Source organism: Corapipo altera, unplaced genomic scaffold (genome assembly GCF_003945725.1).
Source record: "Corapipo altera isolate COAL_440 unplaced genomic scaffold, ASM394572v1 0, whole genome shotgun sequence".
Lineage (NCBI taxonomy): Eukaryota > Metazoa > Chordata > Aves > Passeriformes > Pipridae > Corapipo > Corapipo altera.
The window spans coordinates 17,040,672-17,062,828 of record NW_020884872.1 but is presented as its reverse complement, the minus strand read 5'-3'; the positions used below and the strand labels follow the sequence as shown (position 1 = coordinate 17,062,828).

General features: G+C 42.2%; 1 protein-coding gene across 1 annotated transcript; it reads right to left on the bottom strand.

Annotated features, from left to right (window-relative positions):
- Window positions 1-558: 558 nt before the first annotated feature.
- On the bottom strand, window positions 559-18,407 carry ASB9 (ankyrin repeat and SOCS box containing 9). The gene is made up of 8 exons (XM_027645746.1): window positions 18,020-18,407; window positions 11,025-11,104; window positions 9,762-9,869; window positions 8,705-8,855; window positions 8,002-8,136; window positions 6,879-7,070; window positions 3,390-3,555; window positions 559-2,217 (listed from the first exon to the last, which is right to left on the bottom strand). Exons 1-7 carry the CDS (start codon window positions 18,111-18,113, stop codon window positions 3,431-3,433), a joined length of 885 nt encoding a protein of 294 aa, XP_027501547.1. The 5' UTR covers window positions 18,114-18,407; the 3' UTR covers window positions 559-2,217; window positions 3,390-3,430.
- Between the last annotated feature and the right edge of the window lie 3,750 nt (window positions 18,408-22,157).

Sequence of the window (22,157 nt, the reverse complement as noted above, 5' to 3'; positions counted from 1 at the left end):
ATTACTGCCCTTCCACATCTCTTCAGCCCCACAGTGTACCCAACTGACAGACACCTGTTGGACTTATGACCATACAGGGATCTCCACACCCTCACATCCAGTAGAGGGTTCCTGTAGTGTAGACACGCACAATGGCACCCAGAACATTACGTGTGCCTTTTGCCGAGGTAGCAGAGGAAACTAATTGATGAAAATCAGTTTAAAAAAAACCCAAACAACCAAATCAAAACAAACTTTAGTTTAGACAGGGACCATCTTAATTCACATCTTTTCCTACTCTGTGTAATCTCTGTCTCCTTTTCACTAACCCCCAAGTGAGCAGAAAAGAAATTGCCAGAGTCCAGCTCCACCTTAAAACATCAGCAAAATGCAATATTTGCAGAGTATTTGCATTTTAGTCTTATCTTTGTTATTGTTCTATTTAAAGGAACTATTCTGTACACTACCCACTTGTATGCAGGATTGCAAACAGTTAGAATTCAGTCCAAAATTCCACAGTATTAGACAATCCACAAAATTAGGCCTATCATTTAAAAAATGAGTGAAAAACAAACAAAAGAGTACAAACCATTTATTTTTGAGAAAATACCCTACAGAATTGAAACTTAATTACTGTTAAACTGCTATTAGAACAATAGGAAAGAATCTGATAGAATATATTCCTCACAATCATTCAAGTTCTGCATTACACTTTGAATGGTTTCAAATACAGAAAAAAAATTCAAACCTCACCTATAATGAGCTTATTCAGTTTGCATCTTGTACAACTTTTACAGTTTATAACTGGATAAGTGTTGATGCATAAAGCTATAATTCACCAGTGTTGATCACAGTTTATATGAAAATAAATAAGCAAATATGCCAAGATGATACAAGCTGAGCATACAGAATTCATCCTAATTACACTTGGTCAGAGAAAATTCAAGTAAACAGTGTCATATCATGAAATTTCCAGAAGAAAATCAAATTGGAAGCAACACTCTCACTACATTCTCAGAGCAGCTTTCTTCTGATATTAGCATTACTCCTATAAACCCATTGGCTGAAGTTGCAAAATAAGATGTCTAAAGGTAAAAGATAAAACTGGTATGTAAAAAGAATGTTTCTCCATCATCTCAAATATAATAAGACGAATCTTCAGCTTTCCAATGTGTCACCAAAGCAAGGATTCTTCACACTTTATTCTTCAATATTTAAGCACTGGTTCATTGTCCATTCCCAGCCTCTTCAGCTTAAACAGGGGATTGGGTTTAAGATACTAATTTTAGAAGGATCCACCTTTCCCATTCAAGATGCCTTTTTTTCATGAATAGGTTTATTCGCCTTCATCATGAATAGGTTTATTCTATTCAACCTCTGAAAAGACAGATGTCTATTTCCTCAGCAGGAGGGAAATAATTTAGAAGGTCATCTTAAACCAGCCAGTTAATTTTTACATGGCTCAAATATGTGTGATGAATTGGGTCAGATAAATGAACATTTCCAGGTGTCTCTATCACCAGAGTAGTTACAGACATAAGTGGTTTTGTCATTTTGTCCCATTAGGGTATGATTTACTGTCCCACAAAACCAACAGAACTGTGCTGTGTTTGATCAGCACAAAGGAATCAAATATCATACTGGATACCTACAGCCAGCAGTCATGTTGTCCAGACGAGGATTTGAATTGTAATTTACATCAAATACCAGCATCCAAGGCAGCATTTGATCCCTCCTCTTTAACTTCCCATATGTGAAAGGAAGGCTGGCACCACACACACTGGCACAGCGGTAAATATCAAAATAAGCTTTGGTGTGTCTGAAGGCTGCCAGTCTCTCTACTTAAGAGATGAAGACTCTGCATATGTCATTGCCAGTGTTAACAATGTCATCACACTTTTTGCACACCCAGCCCACTCTTACAGTGCTCCACAGTGAAATGAAAAAGAAAAGGATCTCCAGAAGCACCAAAGTGCATGGCCTGCCCCTCCAACACAGGGAATATGTGGTGGTAACTCGTCATGGGAGGCAGTGGGTACACTGTTGCTCTCAGGCGATGCAGATGCACCATGGTTCACAGCTCAAGAAGGAACAGGACAAGCTCAAGAGGGAAGAAGAGTTGGAGTCTCCTCATCCTTGCTCCCACAAGTATCAGGTAGCTGATATTTCCAGGGGAGCACCCAAGAGAGCATAGAGTGGTCATAACTTCTCTTTGGTTTGTGGCAGCAGGACCTGTTTCTGAAAGGGAAAGAAAAATGCCCAGTGTTAAAGTTTAGCTGGAGGGCATATGTGTTCTTATGACCTCAGTGGAATAAGAACCACATATATCATACACTGAGTCAGCTGCTCAGCAACTGAGCAGGGGGCAGAAATTGTCCACTATTTTTATATTTTGGAATGGATTTTATTTTCCGTATTTTCATTGTTTGTTTTATGACCACACATTGGAGGTGTTATTATTACCACTCCCATGGAAAATTCTATGAGGTAGCAACTCTCCAAGAAAAAAAGATTATCTTACTCTTAAGATGATCTCTTTTCTTGGGTGGGGAAAGGAGATAGAAGCTGTTGTTTTTCTGATGCATGCTGAAAAATGCTTAGGAAATATCACCTAATTTTCAGGGCAAAAAAGGGAGGCACTCGATGCCTGCAACTGATAGCCTGTTAGCCTGTGTCCTTGAAAAATAATATGCTACAAGGACAAAATGTGTAGTTCTGAAGTGTAGCTCTTTTATGTCTCAAAGTATCAGGAATAAGCGATTTTAATGGATGATTAAAAACTCTGCCCTCACTATTATTGCACTGTAGGAAGCTGCCATCAGCACTGACCTACTTGCTGTCATGACAGAAATGCCTATTTCAGATGCTGGCCTAAATGCAGATGATTGTTGGTTGGTGCTTATCTGTCTGCAGTCTGCAGTGTGATATCCTTAGAAAATAAATAACTTCTGCCAGAGGGCCTCTCTTGTTTGGCAAGTAGGTTCAGTTGGGTTCTCTTCCCTTACCCGTACACTGGTGTGAGTTCAGCCCTCACAGATGATAGGCTCGTGAGCTCTGCTTACTCCTCAGCGTGCTTAACATATGAGTGAAGTGCTGTTAGTGCTGGACTGGGGGTTGTCAACCACAAGACCTCTGAAACTGTGCCAGATAATCAGGAGATCTGTTTTAAAATGTTAATTTTCTATGCTTTCAAGGGGGTTCTCAAGTTACATTTCCAAGATTCACCATGCAACCATGCAGGATTGTTTCTTTCCAAATTATGGATTTGGTGGGAGTGGCAGCAGTGAGGACTGAGCAAGTCAGTCAGTCCTGTGCTTCTTGGACGCAGGCTTTACTAGAGATCCAAAATTGCCATTAAGTTAACATTGCAGACACTGGCAACACTAGTGATGAAAAAAGAGCCAACAAACCTTGCTGTGTTGTTAAAGGCATCATTTTGAATATTAAAGGCTCAAATGTGGAGAAGGAAATGTTTCAGCTCATCCGGGAGGAGAAGTCCAGATATTTTTTGATGTTGCTTGTACCCAAAGCACCTCCTGATGCTCAGACGGCACAACTGCATCAAGGACAGTGGCCCTGTAGAAAGAAGTAGGGAAAAAGTTACATACATGGCTTTACAGTGTCAAAATTATAAAACTGAAACAGTAGCTGTGCATCACTGCTCTGTCCACCTCCTGCAACCCACCTCTCACCAGGTTTTCACATTCAGCAGTGAAAAGCCAATCCTTCACCCACCAAATGACATCAGCCAACCAGCAGTCCAGTCCATGACTAATCCACTCTGTCATTATACAGCTGCAATTAGCACCAACAGCATCAGCCTTTCCTTTTAAGCTGATCGAGTGTGAAGCACTTAGTTGTCTGAGACGATTGATACTACCTTAAAAGTCCTTTCTTCCCTCACTTCCCCTGTGAGATCCAAATTTTCAGTCCACTACTTTCTTGAGATGTAATTCATAACAGTGACAAACACATAGCAGAAGAAACACTATATAATTCTTTATTTAAACTTCCAGATTAACCTGTCCCATGTTGATAAATGCAAGCCCTGCTGAAGAATCTTTGTCACTTTTTTAAAAATCTAAGTATAATACACTTATTGTACACCCACAATACACTTATTTGGGTCACTTATCTTTTTCAGGAAGAGGTAGATCCTATGTGAAATTTTAACTATTGTACCTGTTAGTGTTCAGCCCCCCAGGGCATCATCCGCACAGGGGCCGCAGTGTGGAGGGTGGCAGAGGACTGTGGGAGGGCAGGTAAGAAGGACAAGCATGGATGTGGGGGCTGGATGGTGGGAGTGGGGAGGAGATAAGAAGACACACTGCAGAAAGCAAGAGGGAGGTAAGTGAGCTGGGAGGGGACAGTTTAGGTGCCACTCGCCCATGCCTGCCCACCTGGCAGCTGAGATAGCCATGCTCTGAGAGCTGAAGCGTTGGTGCTGGTAGAGGAGTGCCGTGCAGTGGGAAGGAAGGGAGGTTACAGCAAAAATGCAGTGAGGTCGCAGCTTTGATCAGCTTTTGAGACTTCCCTCATGCAGGACACCACATTTCCAACAGCTCTTCAAGGCTGAAAACTGCTGTGCTACCAAAAGACTGTGCAAAGGGCTGCACCCTTCTGCTAGGAGTCAGCATGTGACTTAGTTACCCTGTCCTTGGGTACAAAACAAGGCAAGCCAATATGGGGCAAGTTAAACTGACTATTGCACTATAACAGTGCACTTGTACTTCACCATTCTGATCCCAAAGATAAATGTGACTATAAACCTCACATTTAAAATAAAAAAAAGCTTCCATTAAAAGAAAAAGCAACCAAACCGAAAACATGAAGATTTATCATAACACAAGCCATGACACTACACTGGAAAATACTTAGCAAGCACAAGCATACTCTTCAAAAACACAGCACATTTTCTGGATCATTAGCTTCCACCCATACGTGGGACCCTCCCTACAATGCAAGGAGAGTGTGAGGTGGTCCAGAAGCATGGTGAAGGTGTGGGAAGGGAAACCACAACATGTACTACATCTGCTCTGGGAAGGCGACCGGGTCAGCACACTCACCACCTTGTCTCTGTTGGTAAAACACACTCCCTGCAGCCTGCCCAGCCATGGGCTGGGGGGCTCCTGTTCCCCAGCATCTGGGCTGTGGGGGGAGAGGAGCCATGCTTGGGGGCAGGGCAGGGGAGAATCAGCTGGTGCTGAGGGGCCATGGGGCTGGTGGGGTGAATGATCCCCACAGCACATTTCCAAACCTCTGTGTGAAACAAGACAGGTGGTATTTGCACCACTCTCCAGATTGCAATCATTCAGCCAGCCAAAGAAGTCAGATATCAGCTGTCCTTCAGGCATGACCCTACCCAGAGAAGGGCATGTTGGAGAACAGCAAAACACTATTCCACAGAAAAAATCCATTTAGGCATTTATTGTTTCTGATTTTGATTGCTGAGTTTCACTTAGAAAAGTTCCTTACTGCCTGAGCTGTCAGCAGAGTGTCTTGGGCCAGCTCCACAGGGTGTGCCTGTTTTTCTATCTCAAATAAACAGGACACACACAGTGCCATGGAAGTCAGGAGTCAAGCAGAGCAGGGTTGGAACTCATAAAGATCACTGCTCTGTGTACCATAGATTAGGCTGGGAAACGAAATATCCGTTGCTCATGCATAACATGGACAGCACAGTTGCTTCCATGCTATTATTTTCCTATTACTATTTCAAGCAGAGCCTGATTCATCATTTTATTATTCCAGTTCTACCTTGGTGTAAATTTCTCCATGGCAACAATCACATCAACATGTAACTGGCATAATAAAGTCATGGACCACACCATCATCAGCTTGTTTAAAACAGTGAAAATCCAGATTATTTAGTAATGTGTATAGCTTGATGACTGAGAGAAATTCTAAAGAAGACAAGTATACAAAAATGAGCAGACACTAGAGACCTTAGTCTAATTTCCCTCAAGAATGGCAAGTAACATTTCTCTCCATAATTAATTAAAGAGTTCATAATCAATAAAATAAAATTACCTGGAACTATTTAATTTACATATACAAAATAGATACTTCCTAAGGTTTATGATTATACTGCTGGATTATTCAGCATGTAGTGTTGGCCTTTAAAAAAAGCCTAGTGTTTAAATGTATATAAATATATATATTCATTATATCATTCCTGCGCAATTTTCCTTAATGCCCACCTCAAAAAAATAAAATAATATAGTCTTTCATTTTAAAGATACTTTTGCATCTGTGTAAGAACTTTGGCCCAAGAATCAAAGTTTAGCACAAAGAACTAGAAAATAAGTTTTTCGATATCCTTTTTTTTATTATCACATGCATTAAAATTTTTCTGGTTGCAAATTTGCATTTATACGTTTGTGCTGAGACCAATATCCAGCACAAAACTGATTGTATAACCAAAGATGCCAGTCACTCACTGGTTATCCTCAACTCCCATCAGAGGTGGTTTGCTGCCTGCATTTGCTCCAGAGAACACTCCTGGCTCTACTCCCATCTCAGACACAAAGGAACTGAGAGATCCTCCCTAAATTCACTGTTTTATGTAATGAGAAAAAGCTACCATTAATTTTTAAGGAGTGTTTTGCTTGTTTTTGTCACCCTAAACTCTATTACTCATTATATTGCAAGCTCCATAAGATTGCTCCCCAATGCAGTAGATTCACAATCCAAAGGTTCAAGATGGGTTATTATTTTTACCATAACCACTGTTAGAGATCCACTATATTCTGGCACTAGAAAACATAGTGTCCCTATGCCAGGGAACAGAGGCAACCTTAGTTATTCAAGGTTTTCTGGTGTTAGTAGCCTGGAATAGCATAGCCTTTTGCAACAGTCTGCATAGTTTTTCCCTAAATAATACAAGAACTAAGGGGCACCTTCTCTCTGCAGGAATAGTTGGCCCACAGGACTGCCAGGTGGGACCAGCTCCATTGGCCTCTTGTTATCAGCATTCTTCACCCAAATGTCTGCTCCAAAGTCCATCAGCAGCGTCACCAACTCCACATTGCAATTCCTGGCAGCCACGTGCAGAGGGGAGTCCAGGCCTTTGCCACTGTTCACATTTGCTCCTGAACACCAAGAGATGACAAAGAATAATGTCAAAGAATAATGACTATACGGTAGCTTATTTCCATTTACTGTACTAGCTGCTACTGCTCCGAATAACACATAAATGATGTAATATTCAGGCAGAGGTGGACTGCTTTATGCTTGGGCTTGTACTACAACTTGCACATGCACAACTCACACTGGTTGAGGAGCAGTGGGGTTGTGACTAAGAAAATGATCCCAGAAGAATGGTACATGAGGAAGTCCTTCATCCACAGCCCAGCTTGTGTATATCTTGAAGCAGGACAAAGGTATAGTTCCACCTATGTCCCACCTTTACTCCTCATCCCTCAATATACATGCAAGGTTTCAACATGCTCTGTACTGGAGGCTTAAGCTGGTGGAATCCCCAAATGCCAAAGTATCTATTGGGTAAAAAATGTAAAGATGGAAAAGTTCTAGAGGCCCTTGGTAGGATATAAGCATCCCTGATGAGAATTCCCCCATTTGTTACTCTGGAATAATGGTTCCTAAAACACCTTAAGAAGGGTGAGCTGCAGAGTTAATTCAAAACCATTTATAAAGTTTTTATAGTACACATTTCTATATATAGGAGGCAGCAAAAAACAAACTATCAGAAAAAAGAAAATAACAGCAAACATTCAATATTTAGATTAAGTTATATTTGACTTCTTGAGAAAAGAGGTCCAGGCACCATCAGTCATGTGAAATACAGAATCAACTATCATTTTGTTGGAAGCTGTAAAGCTTAGTTCCTACGTAAAGAAGATCTTGGTCACCCTACTACCACATTCAACCCAGGACTGCCATTAGGAGTGAAACCTCTCCAGGTCCCAAGGCAGGAGGGTCTCTGAGTCTTTGATGCAAAGATAATCCAAAGATAGCTGTTGCAGGAAACAAAAGTACATCATTCTTTATTTTTATTTTTACCTGACTCGAGCAGCTTCTTGGCACAGTTTACTTGCTGGTTATCACAAGCTACATAAAGTGGAGTACCCAGATGCTTGATGTTGTGATCTATATTTAGCCCATGGAACACAAGGAGTTCAACACATTGCACATGACCTTAAAAGGGATAAAGGAAGAGTCAACTCAGAGAGATCAGACTTTTTTTTTCCCCAGCAAATTTTCTGTTGCAACGGTGAAGTTTGGCAAAGATTCAATGTTTTGTCAAGAGGTGGTAGTGTAATACTTTCATCCATTCCAGTGTATCCAGCCTGGAGAACAGGAGCTGCAAAGCCACACTCAGCAAAACAGGCAAAAGGCCTCATATTTTATCTGATTTTATCTGATTCATTTCAGATGTCTACTGAAGATGAGATTAATCCCTCTGTGTTTCTCTCCACTGCTTTTAAAGATAGTCAGACTTCTCCTTCAAATGTCCACATTTTAGGCAGCTGACTTGGATAATGCATCCCCTTCCAGGTGTCACCATGTGAACTCAGAGGATCTGACACTGAGCTGACCTGCCCTTGATGAGCAGTAGGGGTGGGAAGAACTGCACCCCTCGTGATGAGACCAACTAGCAAGGCATTTTACATGACCCAAACTGAGAAAATTATCTTTATCTCTCTCTTCTACCTCAACACACTGCTAGCAACTTGGAAAAGAGGGCTGATGCCTGTGAGGTTACCTCTCTTAGCAGCTTCATGGATGGGGGATGCCAAGTCACAGGGTGGGTGTAGGCTGGCTCCATGCTTCAGCAATAAATTCAAGCAAGCCACACTGCCACTGACACAAGCACTGAACAAAGGAGTGTGCCAGTCAACAGTCACTCCATTCACCTGGGGGAAAATAACTCAATCAGGCATTTTATTTGTCTTCTTGTTATTCAAAATTGATGACAATTATCCAGTTTCTCATAAGGTAATAGGGTTCTCAATACTTTTTATTTAATTCCGTGCCAAAACTCTCTGGTGCTTCTGAAGATTATGACTTTATTAACATGATCATTAAAAATACACTTTTTTAAATTGCACCTAAGCCTCTCCTGCAAAAAAATATATTTTCTCAGTGCCACTCCGGGGTCTCTTGGGAGTTATCAAGTTAAATGTGTGCCCGTTTCTCAGTCATCTCAGCTGAAACACACCTGCCCAAAGCTCTCTCCTGAAATTGTGCATTTCTGGATGAAAGTGTGCAGCACTCCCCTTCTTTTACTTTTTTCTTTTTTTTTTTTTTAATTTTAAACTAAAAGATAGTATATGCGTGAGTCAACTTTCTTACGATAATTTTGACATTAGCTTCAAAAGTAGTGACCATGAGACACCATTTCACCATTTTACTTGCACGTTGTTTTCATTTTCTTTCCATTTTATTATCAGTTGGTCCCAGCAGCCCTACACCTCTACTTGAGACTCTGCATGTTGATACCAATGAGATTAATGTGTGCAGAAAATAAAATACACCCTTAACTGCTGAGAGATTATAAACCCTTTGCAAGATGAACTTTCCCTTGTTCTTGTAAATTACGAGAACATTGCATCTTCATCTAAAGAACATTAATACCTGTTGGTTATGTCCGTGCTTTCTGGCTTGCTATGTAAAGAAATGCATTTTACACAAGCACCTTAAGCAGAGGTAAGTACAGAGTGTAAATCACAGTGATATGCTGCCATGGCATCACTTAGCATTAAAATGTGGTAATACAACATATAACACTAGAGGCAACGGCCTGTCCATCATGTACTCACCTGAGCACCATGTTTTAACAGGACACTGGCACAAGCAGCATGACCCCCTAGGCAGGCTTCATGGAGAGGAGACACCTGGTCCGCTGTAACAAGATTAACATCACTCCCCTGATAAGATAACAGAAAAAATCATTACAACCAGCTACCAAAAGGCCCATACAAAACAACAATAGCAACAACAACAACAACAACCACTTTCTGGCTTTAAAGTTGTATGTAATCAGACTTCCTCAACTGCCTGTAGGTTCTTGTCTCAAAAAGTAACCAAATATTTGTGATGCTTTGGCTGGAGTGGATACTGGCACAGCATACAAGAGGTCTTTTCTTCTACACACTGCTAATCACCACAGAAAGCTGTAGTGGACTGTCCAATGGCACAATACAGACATCCTGTTATGAACTCAGCATGATTTTTTTTCTAGTACACCATGAATAGCAAAATATGAAATAAATAATAATAATAAAAATACAAAAAATTGCTACTAAAGCTCTTGGCAAGGTTGTGATTGCTGCCTTTTTATATCACTGCTTAAGCCTTCTGACCTCCTGCCCACTGAGTCTGCAGTTGTTTGACTGGGTCCAATCCAGAAACGCTCTTGAAGTGTTTTCTGCCCTTTGCAGCAAGGTACCCACTGAAGGAAAGCCAGTCCCTGTATTAGAAACCATTGGTTTCATTCTACAAGATCTTTTGTTTCTAGCAAGGGCTTCAGAAGGTTAGGCTGGAAGAGTCCAATATCCTTTCCCTTTCCATCAACTCCTCCACTAACTAAATTCAAGGATTTCAAAGAAATGAAGTGGTGACATTCAGAAATCACTTCTCCCTAGTCCTATCCTTCTGCAGCAGCAGCAGGACCCCAAGATACCCTCGGGCACTTCAGAAACAAATGTGTGAGTGGATGAATTGAAACCTCAACACAAGTTCAGATGAGTCCAGAGCTGTCCCCCAAATGGGGCACCAGAAAGCTGCTCACAGGCACAGGAGCTGCAGAGGGAATCCCTCAGCCATCCAGAGATCCCGGCAACGAGGCTACCATTACTTGCACCAGAATTAAAGTATTACCCTGGATAGTTCAATGCATCATCAGCTTAGTGCCCAGAGCTTGTGCTGGGCAAGGAACTGGGAAAAAAACCTGCTACACGAAAATTTCACTGCAGTCTGGTCAGCATGATTTTCTCACCCTGGAAGTTTCACAGTAAAGCACAGACCGCATCCAACCACTGAACAAACCCAGCAGAGACCACATCAGCCTGGTGGAGGAGTACCTGTTCAATGAGTTTCTTCACAGTAAGCAGACGCCCACAGATAGAGGCTTCATGTAGAGGAGACCAGTCTGAAACAAAGTCTGTATAAAAAGAAAGACAGGAAGAAGGCTAGGAACTCCACTTCATCAGCATACTTTACTTCAACTCTGTGACCTCTCTTCTATTTTATTTATTTGACCTGCCAGGCTTTCCTTGGAGCAGCTGCTGTGAGGGAGACAGATAAGAATGACTTCTCTCTGAGTGTGTTTTTAACTCATCCTGTGTTTGCACTGGGCAGCTGTACTCCCTTTCAGAAGACTGGAGAGGGATTTGCAGAACATCACCTGCCTCTGGCTGAACTTGTCCCTCTCTTTCAATTATTTCCAGTGCCTTTGCTTTTATGAACTCATTACATTTTACCAATTAACTCAAAAGAACTTTTGAAGAGACTATGGCTGCCCAGACATTTACCCCTGCTCAGAGCTGGGCTAGGGTCAGTACTTAGCAAGAGAAGGTACCAAAGTACAAAGAGGTAAATTGTGTTACCTATTAATTTTGCCTTTCAGTGTTCAGTGTTTGGTGTGAGTGGTGCATTATAAGTGATAGCTATGTTTTCTGTGTTATTGAAACCACAAAGTGAGGTACAAAACATATATACCATGTAAATATTAATAGAAGATCTTCAGTATTGCAGATTTTATCGCTCAGAGCCAGCTGACAGCAATAATCCCTCTAGGAGATATTTACCTCCTTCAGCATTCAACAACTCAGAACCCAGTGCCTGGTCTATGTCAATAGCCCAGGTTCCCCCTGGGAAGGAAGGGAAGCATTTTCAGAGGGCACTTTACCTAACTTCTTTTGGAAATACATTTTGCTGCTCTCTGAAGATGTCCCACTCTGCTTCCACTAACTACAGAGAAAACCCCAATGACTGATTTGCTGGATGAGTTGCTGAGGTTTTCAGGAATTATACTAGACCACATATATGGAATGGAATGCTTATCAGTGAGAAGTCCACCTTCAGCAAAAAAATCCTAATAAGCCACCATAATTCTTTAAAATAACTTTTACAGATAAGGTAATGATGTCAGTGCTCATACAAGATTCACAGATCTCGTCTCAGGTATGACCATGCATGGGAGACCTGAACCTCTCACGACCAGTGTCTTGCCCCTTGTGACTATGCCATGGTGTGCTGTAAATAGGTGATGACCAACTGTGTCAACCATCTCCCAGCCTGCTGGGCTATTGCTCTCTCACTTTCAAGGGTGGTCAGCGAAGGAGCACAAATTTAAACAAGATGAGGTCTAGTATAGTAAGGCTTAAAGTGTGTCTGTAATTGAAAAATTCTGCAACTATGTAAATGGTGACATGAAGATGCTGGTATCTGAAATATGTTGTTCATCAAACACAGAAATCTTTGCCTGCATAACTATGTTGGGTAAGGGGAGTGACTTTTGCTGGCATTGTGGCTGCAAAAAGTCTGCTATAGATTTATAGTTATTCTTGCAAGACTCTTTTAAAACTGTGCAATACATTTGTGTAGTTGTTCATATAGGCAAAAGGATATTTCTGCTATGACAACACAACATTTTGAGCCACTTCATGTCCACCCCAATGATTATAAGTACTTGAAATGAACAGAGGAATGAACTCAGGAAATCTGGGTGATGTATATCAGTCCCTGACCAACCTAGTGGCCTTCTGCAGTGGAGTGTCTACATCAGTGGACAAGGGAAGGGCTACAGATGTCATTTATCTGGACTTTTGTAAGACCTTTGACATGATTCTCCATGACACTCTTCTCTCTAAATTTGAGAGAGGTGAATTTGATGGGTGAACTGTTTGGTGGATGAGGAGTTGGTTGGATGGTCTCATTCAGTGGGTAGTGACCAATGGCTCAATGTCCCAATGAACATCAGTGACAAGTGGTGTTCCTCAGGGATCTGCACTGGGACCAGGGTTATTCAATGTCTTCGTCAAGCCATAGAGAAAGGGACTGAGTGCACCCTTAACAAGTTTGCAGATGACATCTAGCTGAGTGGTGCAACTGACACTCCTGAGGGATGGGATGCCACCAAGAGGGATCCAGACGAGCTCAAGAAGTAGGCCCATGAAAACCTCATGAGGTCCCACAAGCATGGAAGCTGCTGCATCTCAGCTGAGGCAACACCTGATATCCATATAGGCTGGAGTATGTCAACGATATCCTGGTCTACATCAAAAACAGCCTCATCAGCAGGTGATTCTGCCCCTATGCTCTCATGAGATCCCACCTGGAATACTGCATACAGCACTGGGGTTCTCAGCATGGGAAAGACATGGACCTGTGGGAGCAGGTCCACAGGAGAGCTTCAAAAATGATCAGAAGGATGGAGCACCTCTCCTCTAAGGAAAAGCTGTGAGATTTAGGATTGTTCAGCCTGGAGAAGAGAAGGCTCTGAGAAGACCTCACTGCAGCCTTTCAGTACTTAAACAGGCATATAAGAAAGATGAGGAGAAAGCAGGCCCTGTTGTGACAAAGGGACAAGGGGTAAAGGTTTTAAATGAAAAGAGGTTAATTTTGACTAGATATAAGGAAGAAAATTCTTACATTGAGGGCAGTGAAATACTGGAACAGGTTGCCCAGAGAGGCAGGAGATGCCCCATCCCTGGAAACATTCAGGATCATGCTGGACAAGGCTCTGAGGATCTTGCTCTGGTGGAAGGTATTCCTGCTCATTGCAGGGACATTAAAGGTACCTTCAACCCAAAACTATGTTACGACTCCATGAATTAGCTTCTAAAGAAATGTGTAATTTTTGTTATTACCTTCATTTGAGCTCTGCCTGCCTCCTTCTATGTTCCATGGGCCATGTCCCACAACAGACACATAGTTTCAATAAGTTCAGAAACATCCTTTTGCTTTAGCAGATGAACAGCCAATTCCAGAAGCTGCAGGTCTGGTCTCATAAGGGTAGCCAAACTGCTACAATTATTAAAGCATAGAATTAACTGACTAAAATAACTTTACTTTAAGTGATGTGTGTCAAATTGATGCTTATCTGGCTGCGCTGTTGTTCTTGCTTATCCTGCCTGTATTACTGTTGTTTGTGTTTCCAGGGTCTGTAAAAAGCTTTGTCCCATTTAGAAACTAATGTCATTGCCCAATTTGCATGAGTTGTGAGGGAAGTATGTTTATAGAAATTCTAAAAATCTAGATTGAAGAACAAGTTTTCTGAGCTGCAACTTGATCTTTTTTTGGCCACACAAATATAAGCAGGGGTTTGTGCAGTCTACTGACCTGTTATATCATCATGTCAGCATTCTGGTTACAAAGAGGGATATATATCTATGTGCAGATTTTATCCATTCAGCCCTTGTTTGAGAAAATATAGGTTTCTACTGATACTAAAAAGAGCCAGATCATTTGTGGACTGACCATTAGCATGTAATTTTGCCAAGCTGTAACAATGAACTGAAAGATTGACCATATAAGCATCAAAAATAAATGTTAGTGGAAAATAAAGAGGTATGTGCTAACTCATCATAATCCAGCTGAGAGTTCTATACTGAGAGGAACCAAGAGTTTTATTCTAGATGGAAGTGGAGTGCTATGGAATCCTCCACACGAGCCTCGGATACCTTGCAAAGAGAGGTCTGATGACTGATGACTAATTGCCATGGTGTACTTCCAGATCTGCAGCCATGAACTGCATGGCCCCAAGCTGATGTCTCTCCTGCCCTATCTCCATCTGCAGCAAATACCTTCACCCTGAAGCAATACCAGGTAGGCAAGCCCTCCAGAAGGGAAGGCAAATTTCCCCAGCTTTTGCACCAAGGGCATCATCTTTTGGCAAACAACAAAATTTCTATTTTCTGCCTGTTCCCAGCTGGAATGTGTGTTTCTTGCCTGGAAGAGGAGGGAGGCTGCAGTGGATTTTCATATCTCACATCCCTCTTCTACACAGCACAGGAGGCACACTGTCAGTCATACAAATGATCAGTATTTATATTTGATTAAGGCCTAAGGAAATGCCAGTTCCAGCTGGACATGGTCTTTCAAAATCCTGAACTAGTGACTTTTGGGAAAGTGTTCAAAACCTTCTGCCCTCTAAAGCTGCCTGTGAAGCAGCAGGACCAGTGTACATGGGTGACACATCGTGTTCACTGTATGTGCTGCCACTGGAACAAGGATTTCTGATTGCCAAAATTATGTACAACTGCTCTTTCACAGAGAAACAAGATTTTTCATCCAAATTTGAAATTTACCCACCTTAGTCCACAGGCAAGCTGAGTCAGACCCCAATTACAGAATCACAGAATCACAGAATCACATAATGTGCTGAGTTGGAAGGGGTATACCTTATGGGTATAAGGATCATGAAGTCCAACCTTTACCCCTGCACAGGACAGACCCAAGAGTCACACCATGTGCCTGAGAGTATCATCCAAACATTTCTTGAACTCTGTCAGGCTTGGTGCTGTGATTACTTCCCTGGGAAGCCTGTTCCAGTGTCCAACCACCCTCTGGGTGAAGAACCTTCTCCCAACATACAACCTAAACTTCCCCTGATGCAATTTCAGGCCATTCCCTCGGGTTCTGTCACCAGAGAGAAGACATCAGTGTCTGCCCCTCCTCTTCTCCTCATGAGGAAATTGTAACTGCATTGAGGTCTCCCCTCAGTCTCCTCTTCTCCAGCCTGAACAGACCAAGTGACCTCAGCCATTCCTCACATGGCTTCCCCTCAGGGCCCTTCACCTTAGAGATGACAAGAAGGTGGTAGATGAAGCTTTCCTGGATTATAGTGAGACTTCTGATAGTGACCCTCACATCAGCCCTCTGGACAAGTGTTATGACCCACCAGTCAGGGGTATGATGTTTGTTGTAAACTCTTGTCAGTTTGAACAAATACACCAAATCATGTGTCAGGGAGCGCTTGTGCTTTATTGTACAGTTGCCTTAATTCTGGAAATGAGCCCACTGTTTAGACTCAAAAAGTGCTGGCTAACACTTTACAACACTCTTCTCAAAACAAGCCCTTCATTTTTACGATACATTCAATAAGCTCTCAACTCCCACAATAAACTTCTCAAAGGTTCTGGCTCACAAGCTACAACACACTTTCACAAGCTTCCACTCCCACAGCACACCTCGGTATGGAGTACAGGGTAGAATATGACAGCTGTGTTTTGCCCAGACCAAGCAAGGGAGGAGAGAAAGAAAGGTGGAAAAGATACAGAACAGAGAATATCATCAGTCCTTAGACCCTGCATTGTTTCTGCTGTGTGGAGGGTCCAGATTGTTTTTCTGTTACCAAGACAGTAGTTCAGCATCTAGACATCCAAATCTCACTGGCTTTCAGTGGCATTGGGTCACCTAGCTCCCCTTTCACCACAGGAAATTCCAGCCAGCCCAGAGGTCACATTAAACCACTGGTCATATTTGATTGCATTGCCATCAATTGGGCATGTGACACTGGCAGGGTGGTGTATACAGAGGGAGCTTTATAGTAATAACCACACAACCATGCAAATTCTGACTGCTCCTTGTGGACAACAGAGCTTTCACTGGATCTTTCTAGAGCACTGTTTTTTGTAATGATGGATGAAGTTACTTCTTCCAGCCTCTGACTACATGGAGGGTGTTGCGCCTTCTGTGCCTGTCCCTGGCTGGTTTCCTTCCACGCTCATCACACACGGTGCAGCTTGAAAGGGACTTTGAAGTCCTTTCAGTGAAGGTATGCTCTTGCATACATATTTGCAGACATAAAGGCACTACATAGAACAGCACTAAAAATGGTATTTTTCATATGCAAAGACCATCCCTTAAAGTTTGTGATATATGTTGCCTGAGGCAAATACATTCTGGCTGGAAGTTGCCGGCAGAGCTTATTGACAGGTGAACACAAGAGGAATGGACTGAACTCTGATTTTCAAAGGACCAAATTATCTGTGTCCAGCAGTGCACCATAGGGGATCCCCTCCTTCCACCCTCCATTTTGCTGGAGCTCATCTCCAATGTGGTCCTGTTTCAATTCATACTGTTAATAACATCACTGTCCCTTCCCTCCCACTCCAGCCTCAGGATGCACACATATGACACACATGAGGAGAAGCAGACTACACAGCAGACAGACTGATCAACTGTGCATTGTGGTTTTATGGTCTTAACTTTCAATTTGGTATGAGTGGAAGCATCCTGAACAGCCCAGGAAAGGAGTGAGGACAGTGTGAAGTCACATTTTCTTAATTTGCCTCTTTCCCTCTACAGTCACCACTAGATGAAGGAGTAACTTCATAGAAACAGCTATGTGGAACACGACCAGCTAAACTGTTATGTGAAGTTATAAATTACTTGTCTTTTTTCACTATGCCATATTTTCAGTGGCTCTGGTCCAGACACAGAGCAGTGATTAGAGTGAGACCATTTGTCTGAATAACTGTTTGCTGTTATCTGACCACAACAGCATTGGTCAAAACTGATCATAGTGCCATTGCAGAAGAACCCACCAGGGCTGGTGGCTCAGCCTGGACAAAAACACTGAGGTTTGCTCATCTGAAAGAAAAGGAGAAACGATGCAGTAAAGGAAAAAAGGAAAAAGAAGAAGAAAGATAACAATTAAAAGAAAAAAATTTAAAAATTAAAAATAAAAGAAAGAAAAAGAAAAGAAGAACTGAGCCAGGGCTGAGCTTCCAGCTGGCACTAATTTAATTTAAATATGCCACATTGCCACTTGTTTTTCAGTGTGCTGTGGTTCAAATGCTGCATTTGTTTCTGCTTGAACAAACTGCAGTACAGTGTCAAATACCCTTTTCTATGATACACAAAAAAACCAACCAAAATTTCAGTATGGAGTAAAAATAGCTTTTTAAAAATCCCTTCCAAAGTGCAAAGGCATGACAGCATTTTGTGGGATTGATTGTGGACCTGTTGAAGCTGGACATAGGGAGCAGCACATCACTGCAGCCTGACCCTGTCCTTTGCTGCCTCCGGCAGAGTTGAAGACTTGTGGTGGGGTAGGAGAGTTACTTACCCCTCATCAGCGAGTTTGATGGAGACATTGCAGACGCCTGGCCTCCAACTGCTTGCAATTTGATGGCATTTTGATTTGGTCTCTCATCATCCATCTCAGCTCTGTCTGTCCAATTTCTGTTTTTTCACTTTGTGGTTGGTCTCCAGAGTTCAAATTCCATCGTCCCCGGTGAGCCCCCAGCGGTCAGAGTGATCTATGAAGCAGGCTCAGCACGCATGAGTCAAACAGACTTTGCAGCAGCCCGGGACATGGTGCCGGCAGCACTCCGTGCAGAAACTCGAGTACCTGGGTTGGGATTTAACGAAGCAGCTCCCTGGCTGCCCTGGTCAGCAGCCAGCGATCCAGCAAAGCGAGAGATGTGCCTGATGTCACATCCTCTCCAACACGACACCCAATCGGGGCGCCCGCAGTCAGTTTTTATCAGGAAGGAAATTCTTAGTTTGCCAAAAAAACAAGACAGAAAGAGCTAGTTCAACTAGTTGAGCAAACTCTGCCTGCAGGGGATTTGCAAAGAAAACCCGCAGAGACATGAGAGCGCAGATCTGCACCGCTCCCCAGAAAGTTGTGTGCAGGAAACTTTGCTGTGCACCTCCCTGGACACAGCACGCTGTACAAAACCACCCATCTTATCTGCCAAGCCCTAACAGGATGAAAGAAAGGGAGAGCTGATTGCCTGCTACACAGCAGTGATCACTGCATATTCCACAGATATTGAAACCACATGTCTGGGGAGCTGCACTTCCCACAGGAGGCCCTGTGCTCTCTGTGTGGAGTGGAAATTGCAGCCCTATGTGGGCTTGCGTCTTTTTCCCCTCTTCAATTGATTTTACTGAGTTACAGTCACACCAGGAGTTTTGTATCTAAGCAGTACCCTTTTATTTTTAAGCAATTTCTCAGTCTAAACAAACCATCATGAATCTACTAGCAAAAAAATCGCAATATTTGTTCAGGAGGACCTTCGCCTCATTTCTCTGGGTCTGTTTGTGAAAGTTTTGTTCTCACAGATCATCTCTATTTGCACTTTTTTCTTTCCTAAATTTTTTCTTTTCCCAAAACCAAGCACAAAATCCTGTTTCTGTCACTGAATATTTGCCCATTTGTGTGCAAGTGAAATTAGGCAGAACTTCCATGAACAAGTCTAAACCATGTAAACATTTCCGTTTTTGTTCTGTCTGGCTACTAAAGCAAAATCTGTGTTTGTGTATTTGGGGATTCAAACTTGTTAAAGCTAGTTGGATTCTGAGCCTAAGAAATTTGGTTTCATTTTTATTCCTATCTGTAACACATGCAAGAGATCTGGAATTATATTTAGGATTTCTTTATCCATATCTTTAAAAATAATCAGCTATGTTAAAAGGTGCAAGCAGCAGCTGAACATCATCCCCAAAACCTGCCAGTGGGAAATCTTTGAAAGCAACGTGGGCACAAGCTGGTGCACAACTGCTGATGAGATATGGGTGAGGATAGGGCCAGCCCTTTCCATGACTCTCCCTGCTGAAAATCTCTTGCCTCCTGGGTTTGGCCCCACATGCTAGATGCGAGCTGATGCTTCAATCTGATTGGAAATTACATTTGTGTCCTAGCCATTGAAATTTCCACATTAGAACTGTTGTGGGAAAAATGTGTAAATGGAGAAAGTGGTGTAAGTATGAGTTTTGTTGATTAACTTGTAAAAGGAGTGGAAAAACTAATTTTCATCTTTGATGTTACTTGAATTTAGTGGCTTGGTTGCCACATGTTATGTATAATCATATCTTTAGCAATATTAACAAACATATCAGCAATTCCACCACTAAAAGGAGTCAGCATGTGCATCCAAATGTGCAATGATAGGGTTATAAGTGGAGATGCATTAGCTAAGACCTTTAAATTCAACAATAGTAAGGAGGATTCTGCAAGACAGAAATCCCTTAGTGCCTAGTCACCCATGGACAGGGAGACTTTGGCCATCTCATGCTTTGACCAAGAGACCTTCTGACTGATAGAGTAATCACTTTCATAATCTGTTAGTGGTTTCATATATTTTGGTCACACTGTGTTACACAAACCTGTGCTTTGACAGATGAGCTGTTCCCTGTTCTTCCTGGAGGCTGGTAAGGTTGCACAGAGCACCTAACAGGGCCAGTGACCCTGCATCCCTTCCCATGGAAGCAGATATCCCTACCCTTCATCACCCTTTCTGAAAGGGAGGCCTCTGAGATCCCTGTAGCAGGCTGGTAACCCACAGGCATGCTTTATCCTGAGCTGTTGATGTCCTGATCCAGGACATGTGTTTGTATTTCGTAGAGTAAATAGACATAGGGTTCAAAAAAGTAATTTCTTGTTTGATCACACTTGTCCTCTGCCAGTACTAGAGAGGAAGAGACCAGGACAAAGTTACAAAAAGCACAAGATCCAACTGCCACATCCATTCCCTTAGAATTGCAGCTCCTTTCAGGGCTACAGGACCACACTCTGTAATTTCACTCTTTGGACATGATTCCTCCTTTGGGTCATGGTATGTTCCCAATAACTGGACACCTGTCCCCTGGCTGGTCCTGAAGCCTTTGCTTAGTCACAGCATCTTCAGTTTCTGTCATGATTCTCCCATCTTTGTCCAGCCTGGACTGACAAACTGGAGACAAGGGACCCTTACTTGGCATGTAGCTATTTTAAAATACACTTTGTCCTATCTTTGCATCCTAAAGGCCCTACAGACATAGACTGTATTAAGCCATTAGGTAGGACATTCAGAGAATTTATAAGTGATGAGATGAGATTATTACCTCTATGCACAGAGTGGAGTAGAGCCTACTTTTGAAAGAAATGCTGCAGTCCCTAGGACAGCATTGTTCAATCTCCCACATGCTTTGCCTGACTCCTTTACATTGCTACTCTTGCACAGATATCTTTGCAGGGTTAGGACAGTGCAGGGGGATTCCAGCACAGGTCCCTTTGACCGTTTGGATTTAGGTGGGGCAGGGAGCTCTACCCACATCAGGGATTCGTTCAAACCATTACATATGTGTATGTGTGTATATATATATATATATATTTATGTAACAAATTACATCTCCTACCCCTTTCACTTAAAACCAAGTTTCTCACATCATGTGGTAGAAGGACAGGAAAAGTACCTGCAAAGGGCCCTATTAGAAGTGAACACCTTTTCCAACACCCAGAAAACTGCAGTTTTATCTACACTTATTAGGGAACAAGATGGTCTACTTGATTTCAAGCTGATCCCAAAGAACTGAAGGAAACAATGGCTCCTGCTCTCTCTTTTCAAATAGTATTGCCAGTTCAGTTCCCAGGTTTTGCCACATCTGCAAATGCTTTTGTGGTCCTCACCCATGGTAAGACCTTATTTTCAAATCACAGCTCCATAAATTTTTTTTCTCACAGTTTGTGAAAATGGAGGTTCCTGTGTTTCCCCACCCTTTGCATTTGTCCTGTGTGGAGCCCACTACAGCCTCTCTCTAGCACATGCACACCTTCTCGTTGAAGAATTATTTTCTGTTTGGCCAGATTTCATCTTTCAGCAATTTTCTGTGTCACATACATTAACAAGGTTGGAAGGAGTCTAGTTTTAAATTCTACTAACTGAGTTTGTAGTAGAGGCACAAGAGGTAATTAATCACACAGAGAAAAGAGCAAAAAAGAAAGAAATATCTTATTTTTTATGAATTTCGCCATTGCATTCCTTTCTATTTGTGTTGATTTTTCCCACAACAGTATGGGCAGTGAGGAAATCAGACTGTGAGGCTCCTAAGACCTTCATTATAACACACGTAGCGGCTGAGAGAGCTGGGGTTGATCTGCATGAAGAGAAGGCTCTGGGGAGATCTTATAGCAGCCTTCCAGTACCTAAAGGGGGCTTATAAAAAAGAGGGAGAGGGACATTTTGCATGGGCAGATAGTGACAGGTAAAGGGAGAAAGATTTTAAAATTAAAGAGGGCAGGTTTAGATTAGATGTTAAGAAGAAATTCTTTACTCAGACTGTGGTGAAGCACTGGAATAGGTTGCCCAGGAAGATTGTGGATATCTCATTCCTGGAAGTGTTCAAGGACAGGTTGGAGAAATCACTTTCCTATTATTCAAATGCAAACATCCTCAGTGGATAAAAGTGCACAATAAAGTGGAACCTATGACACTTAT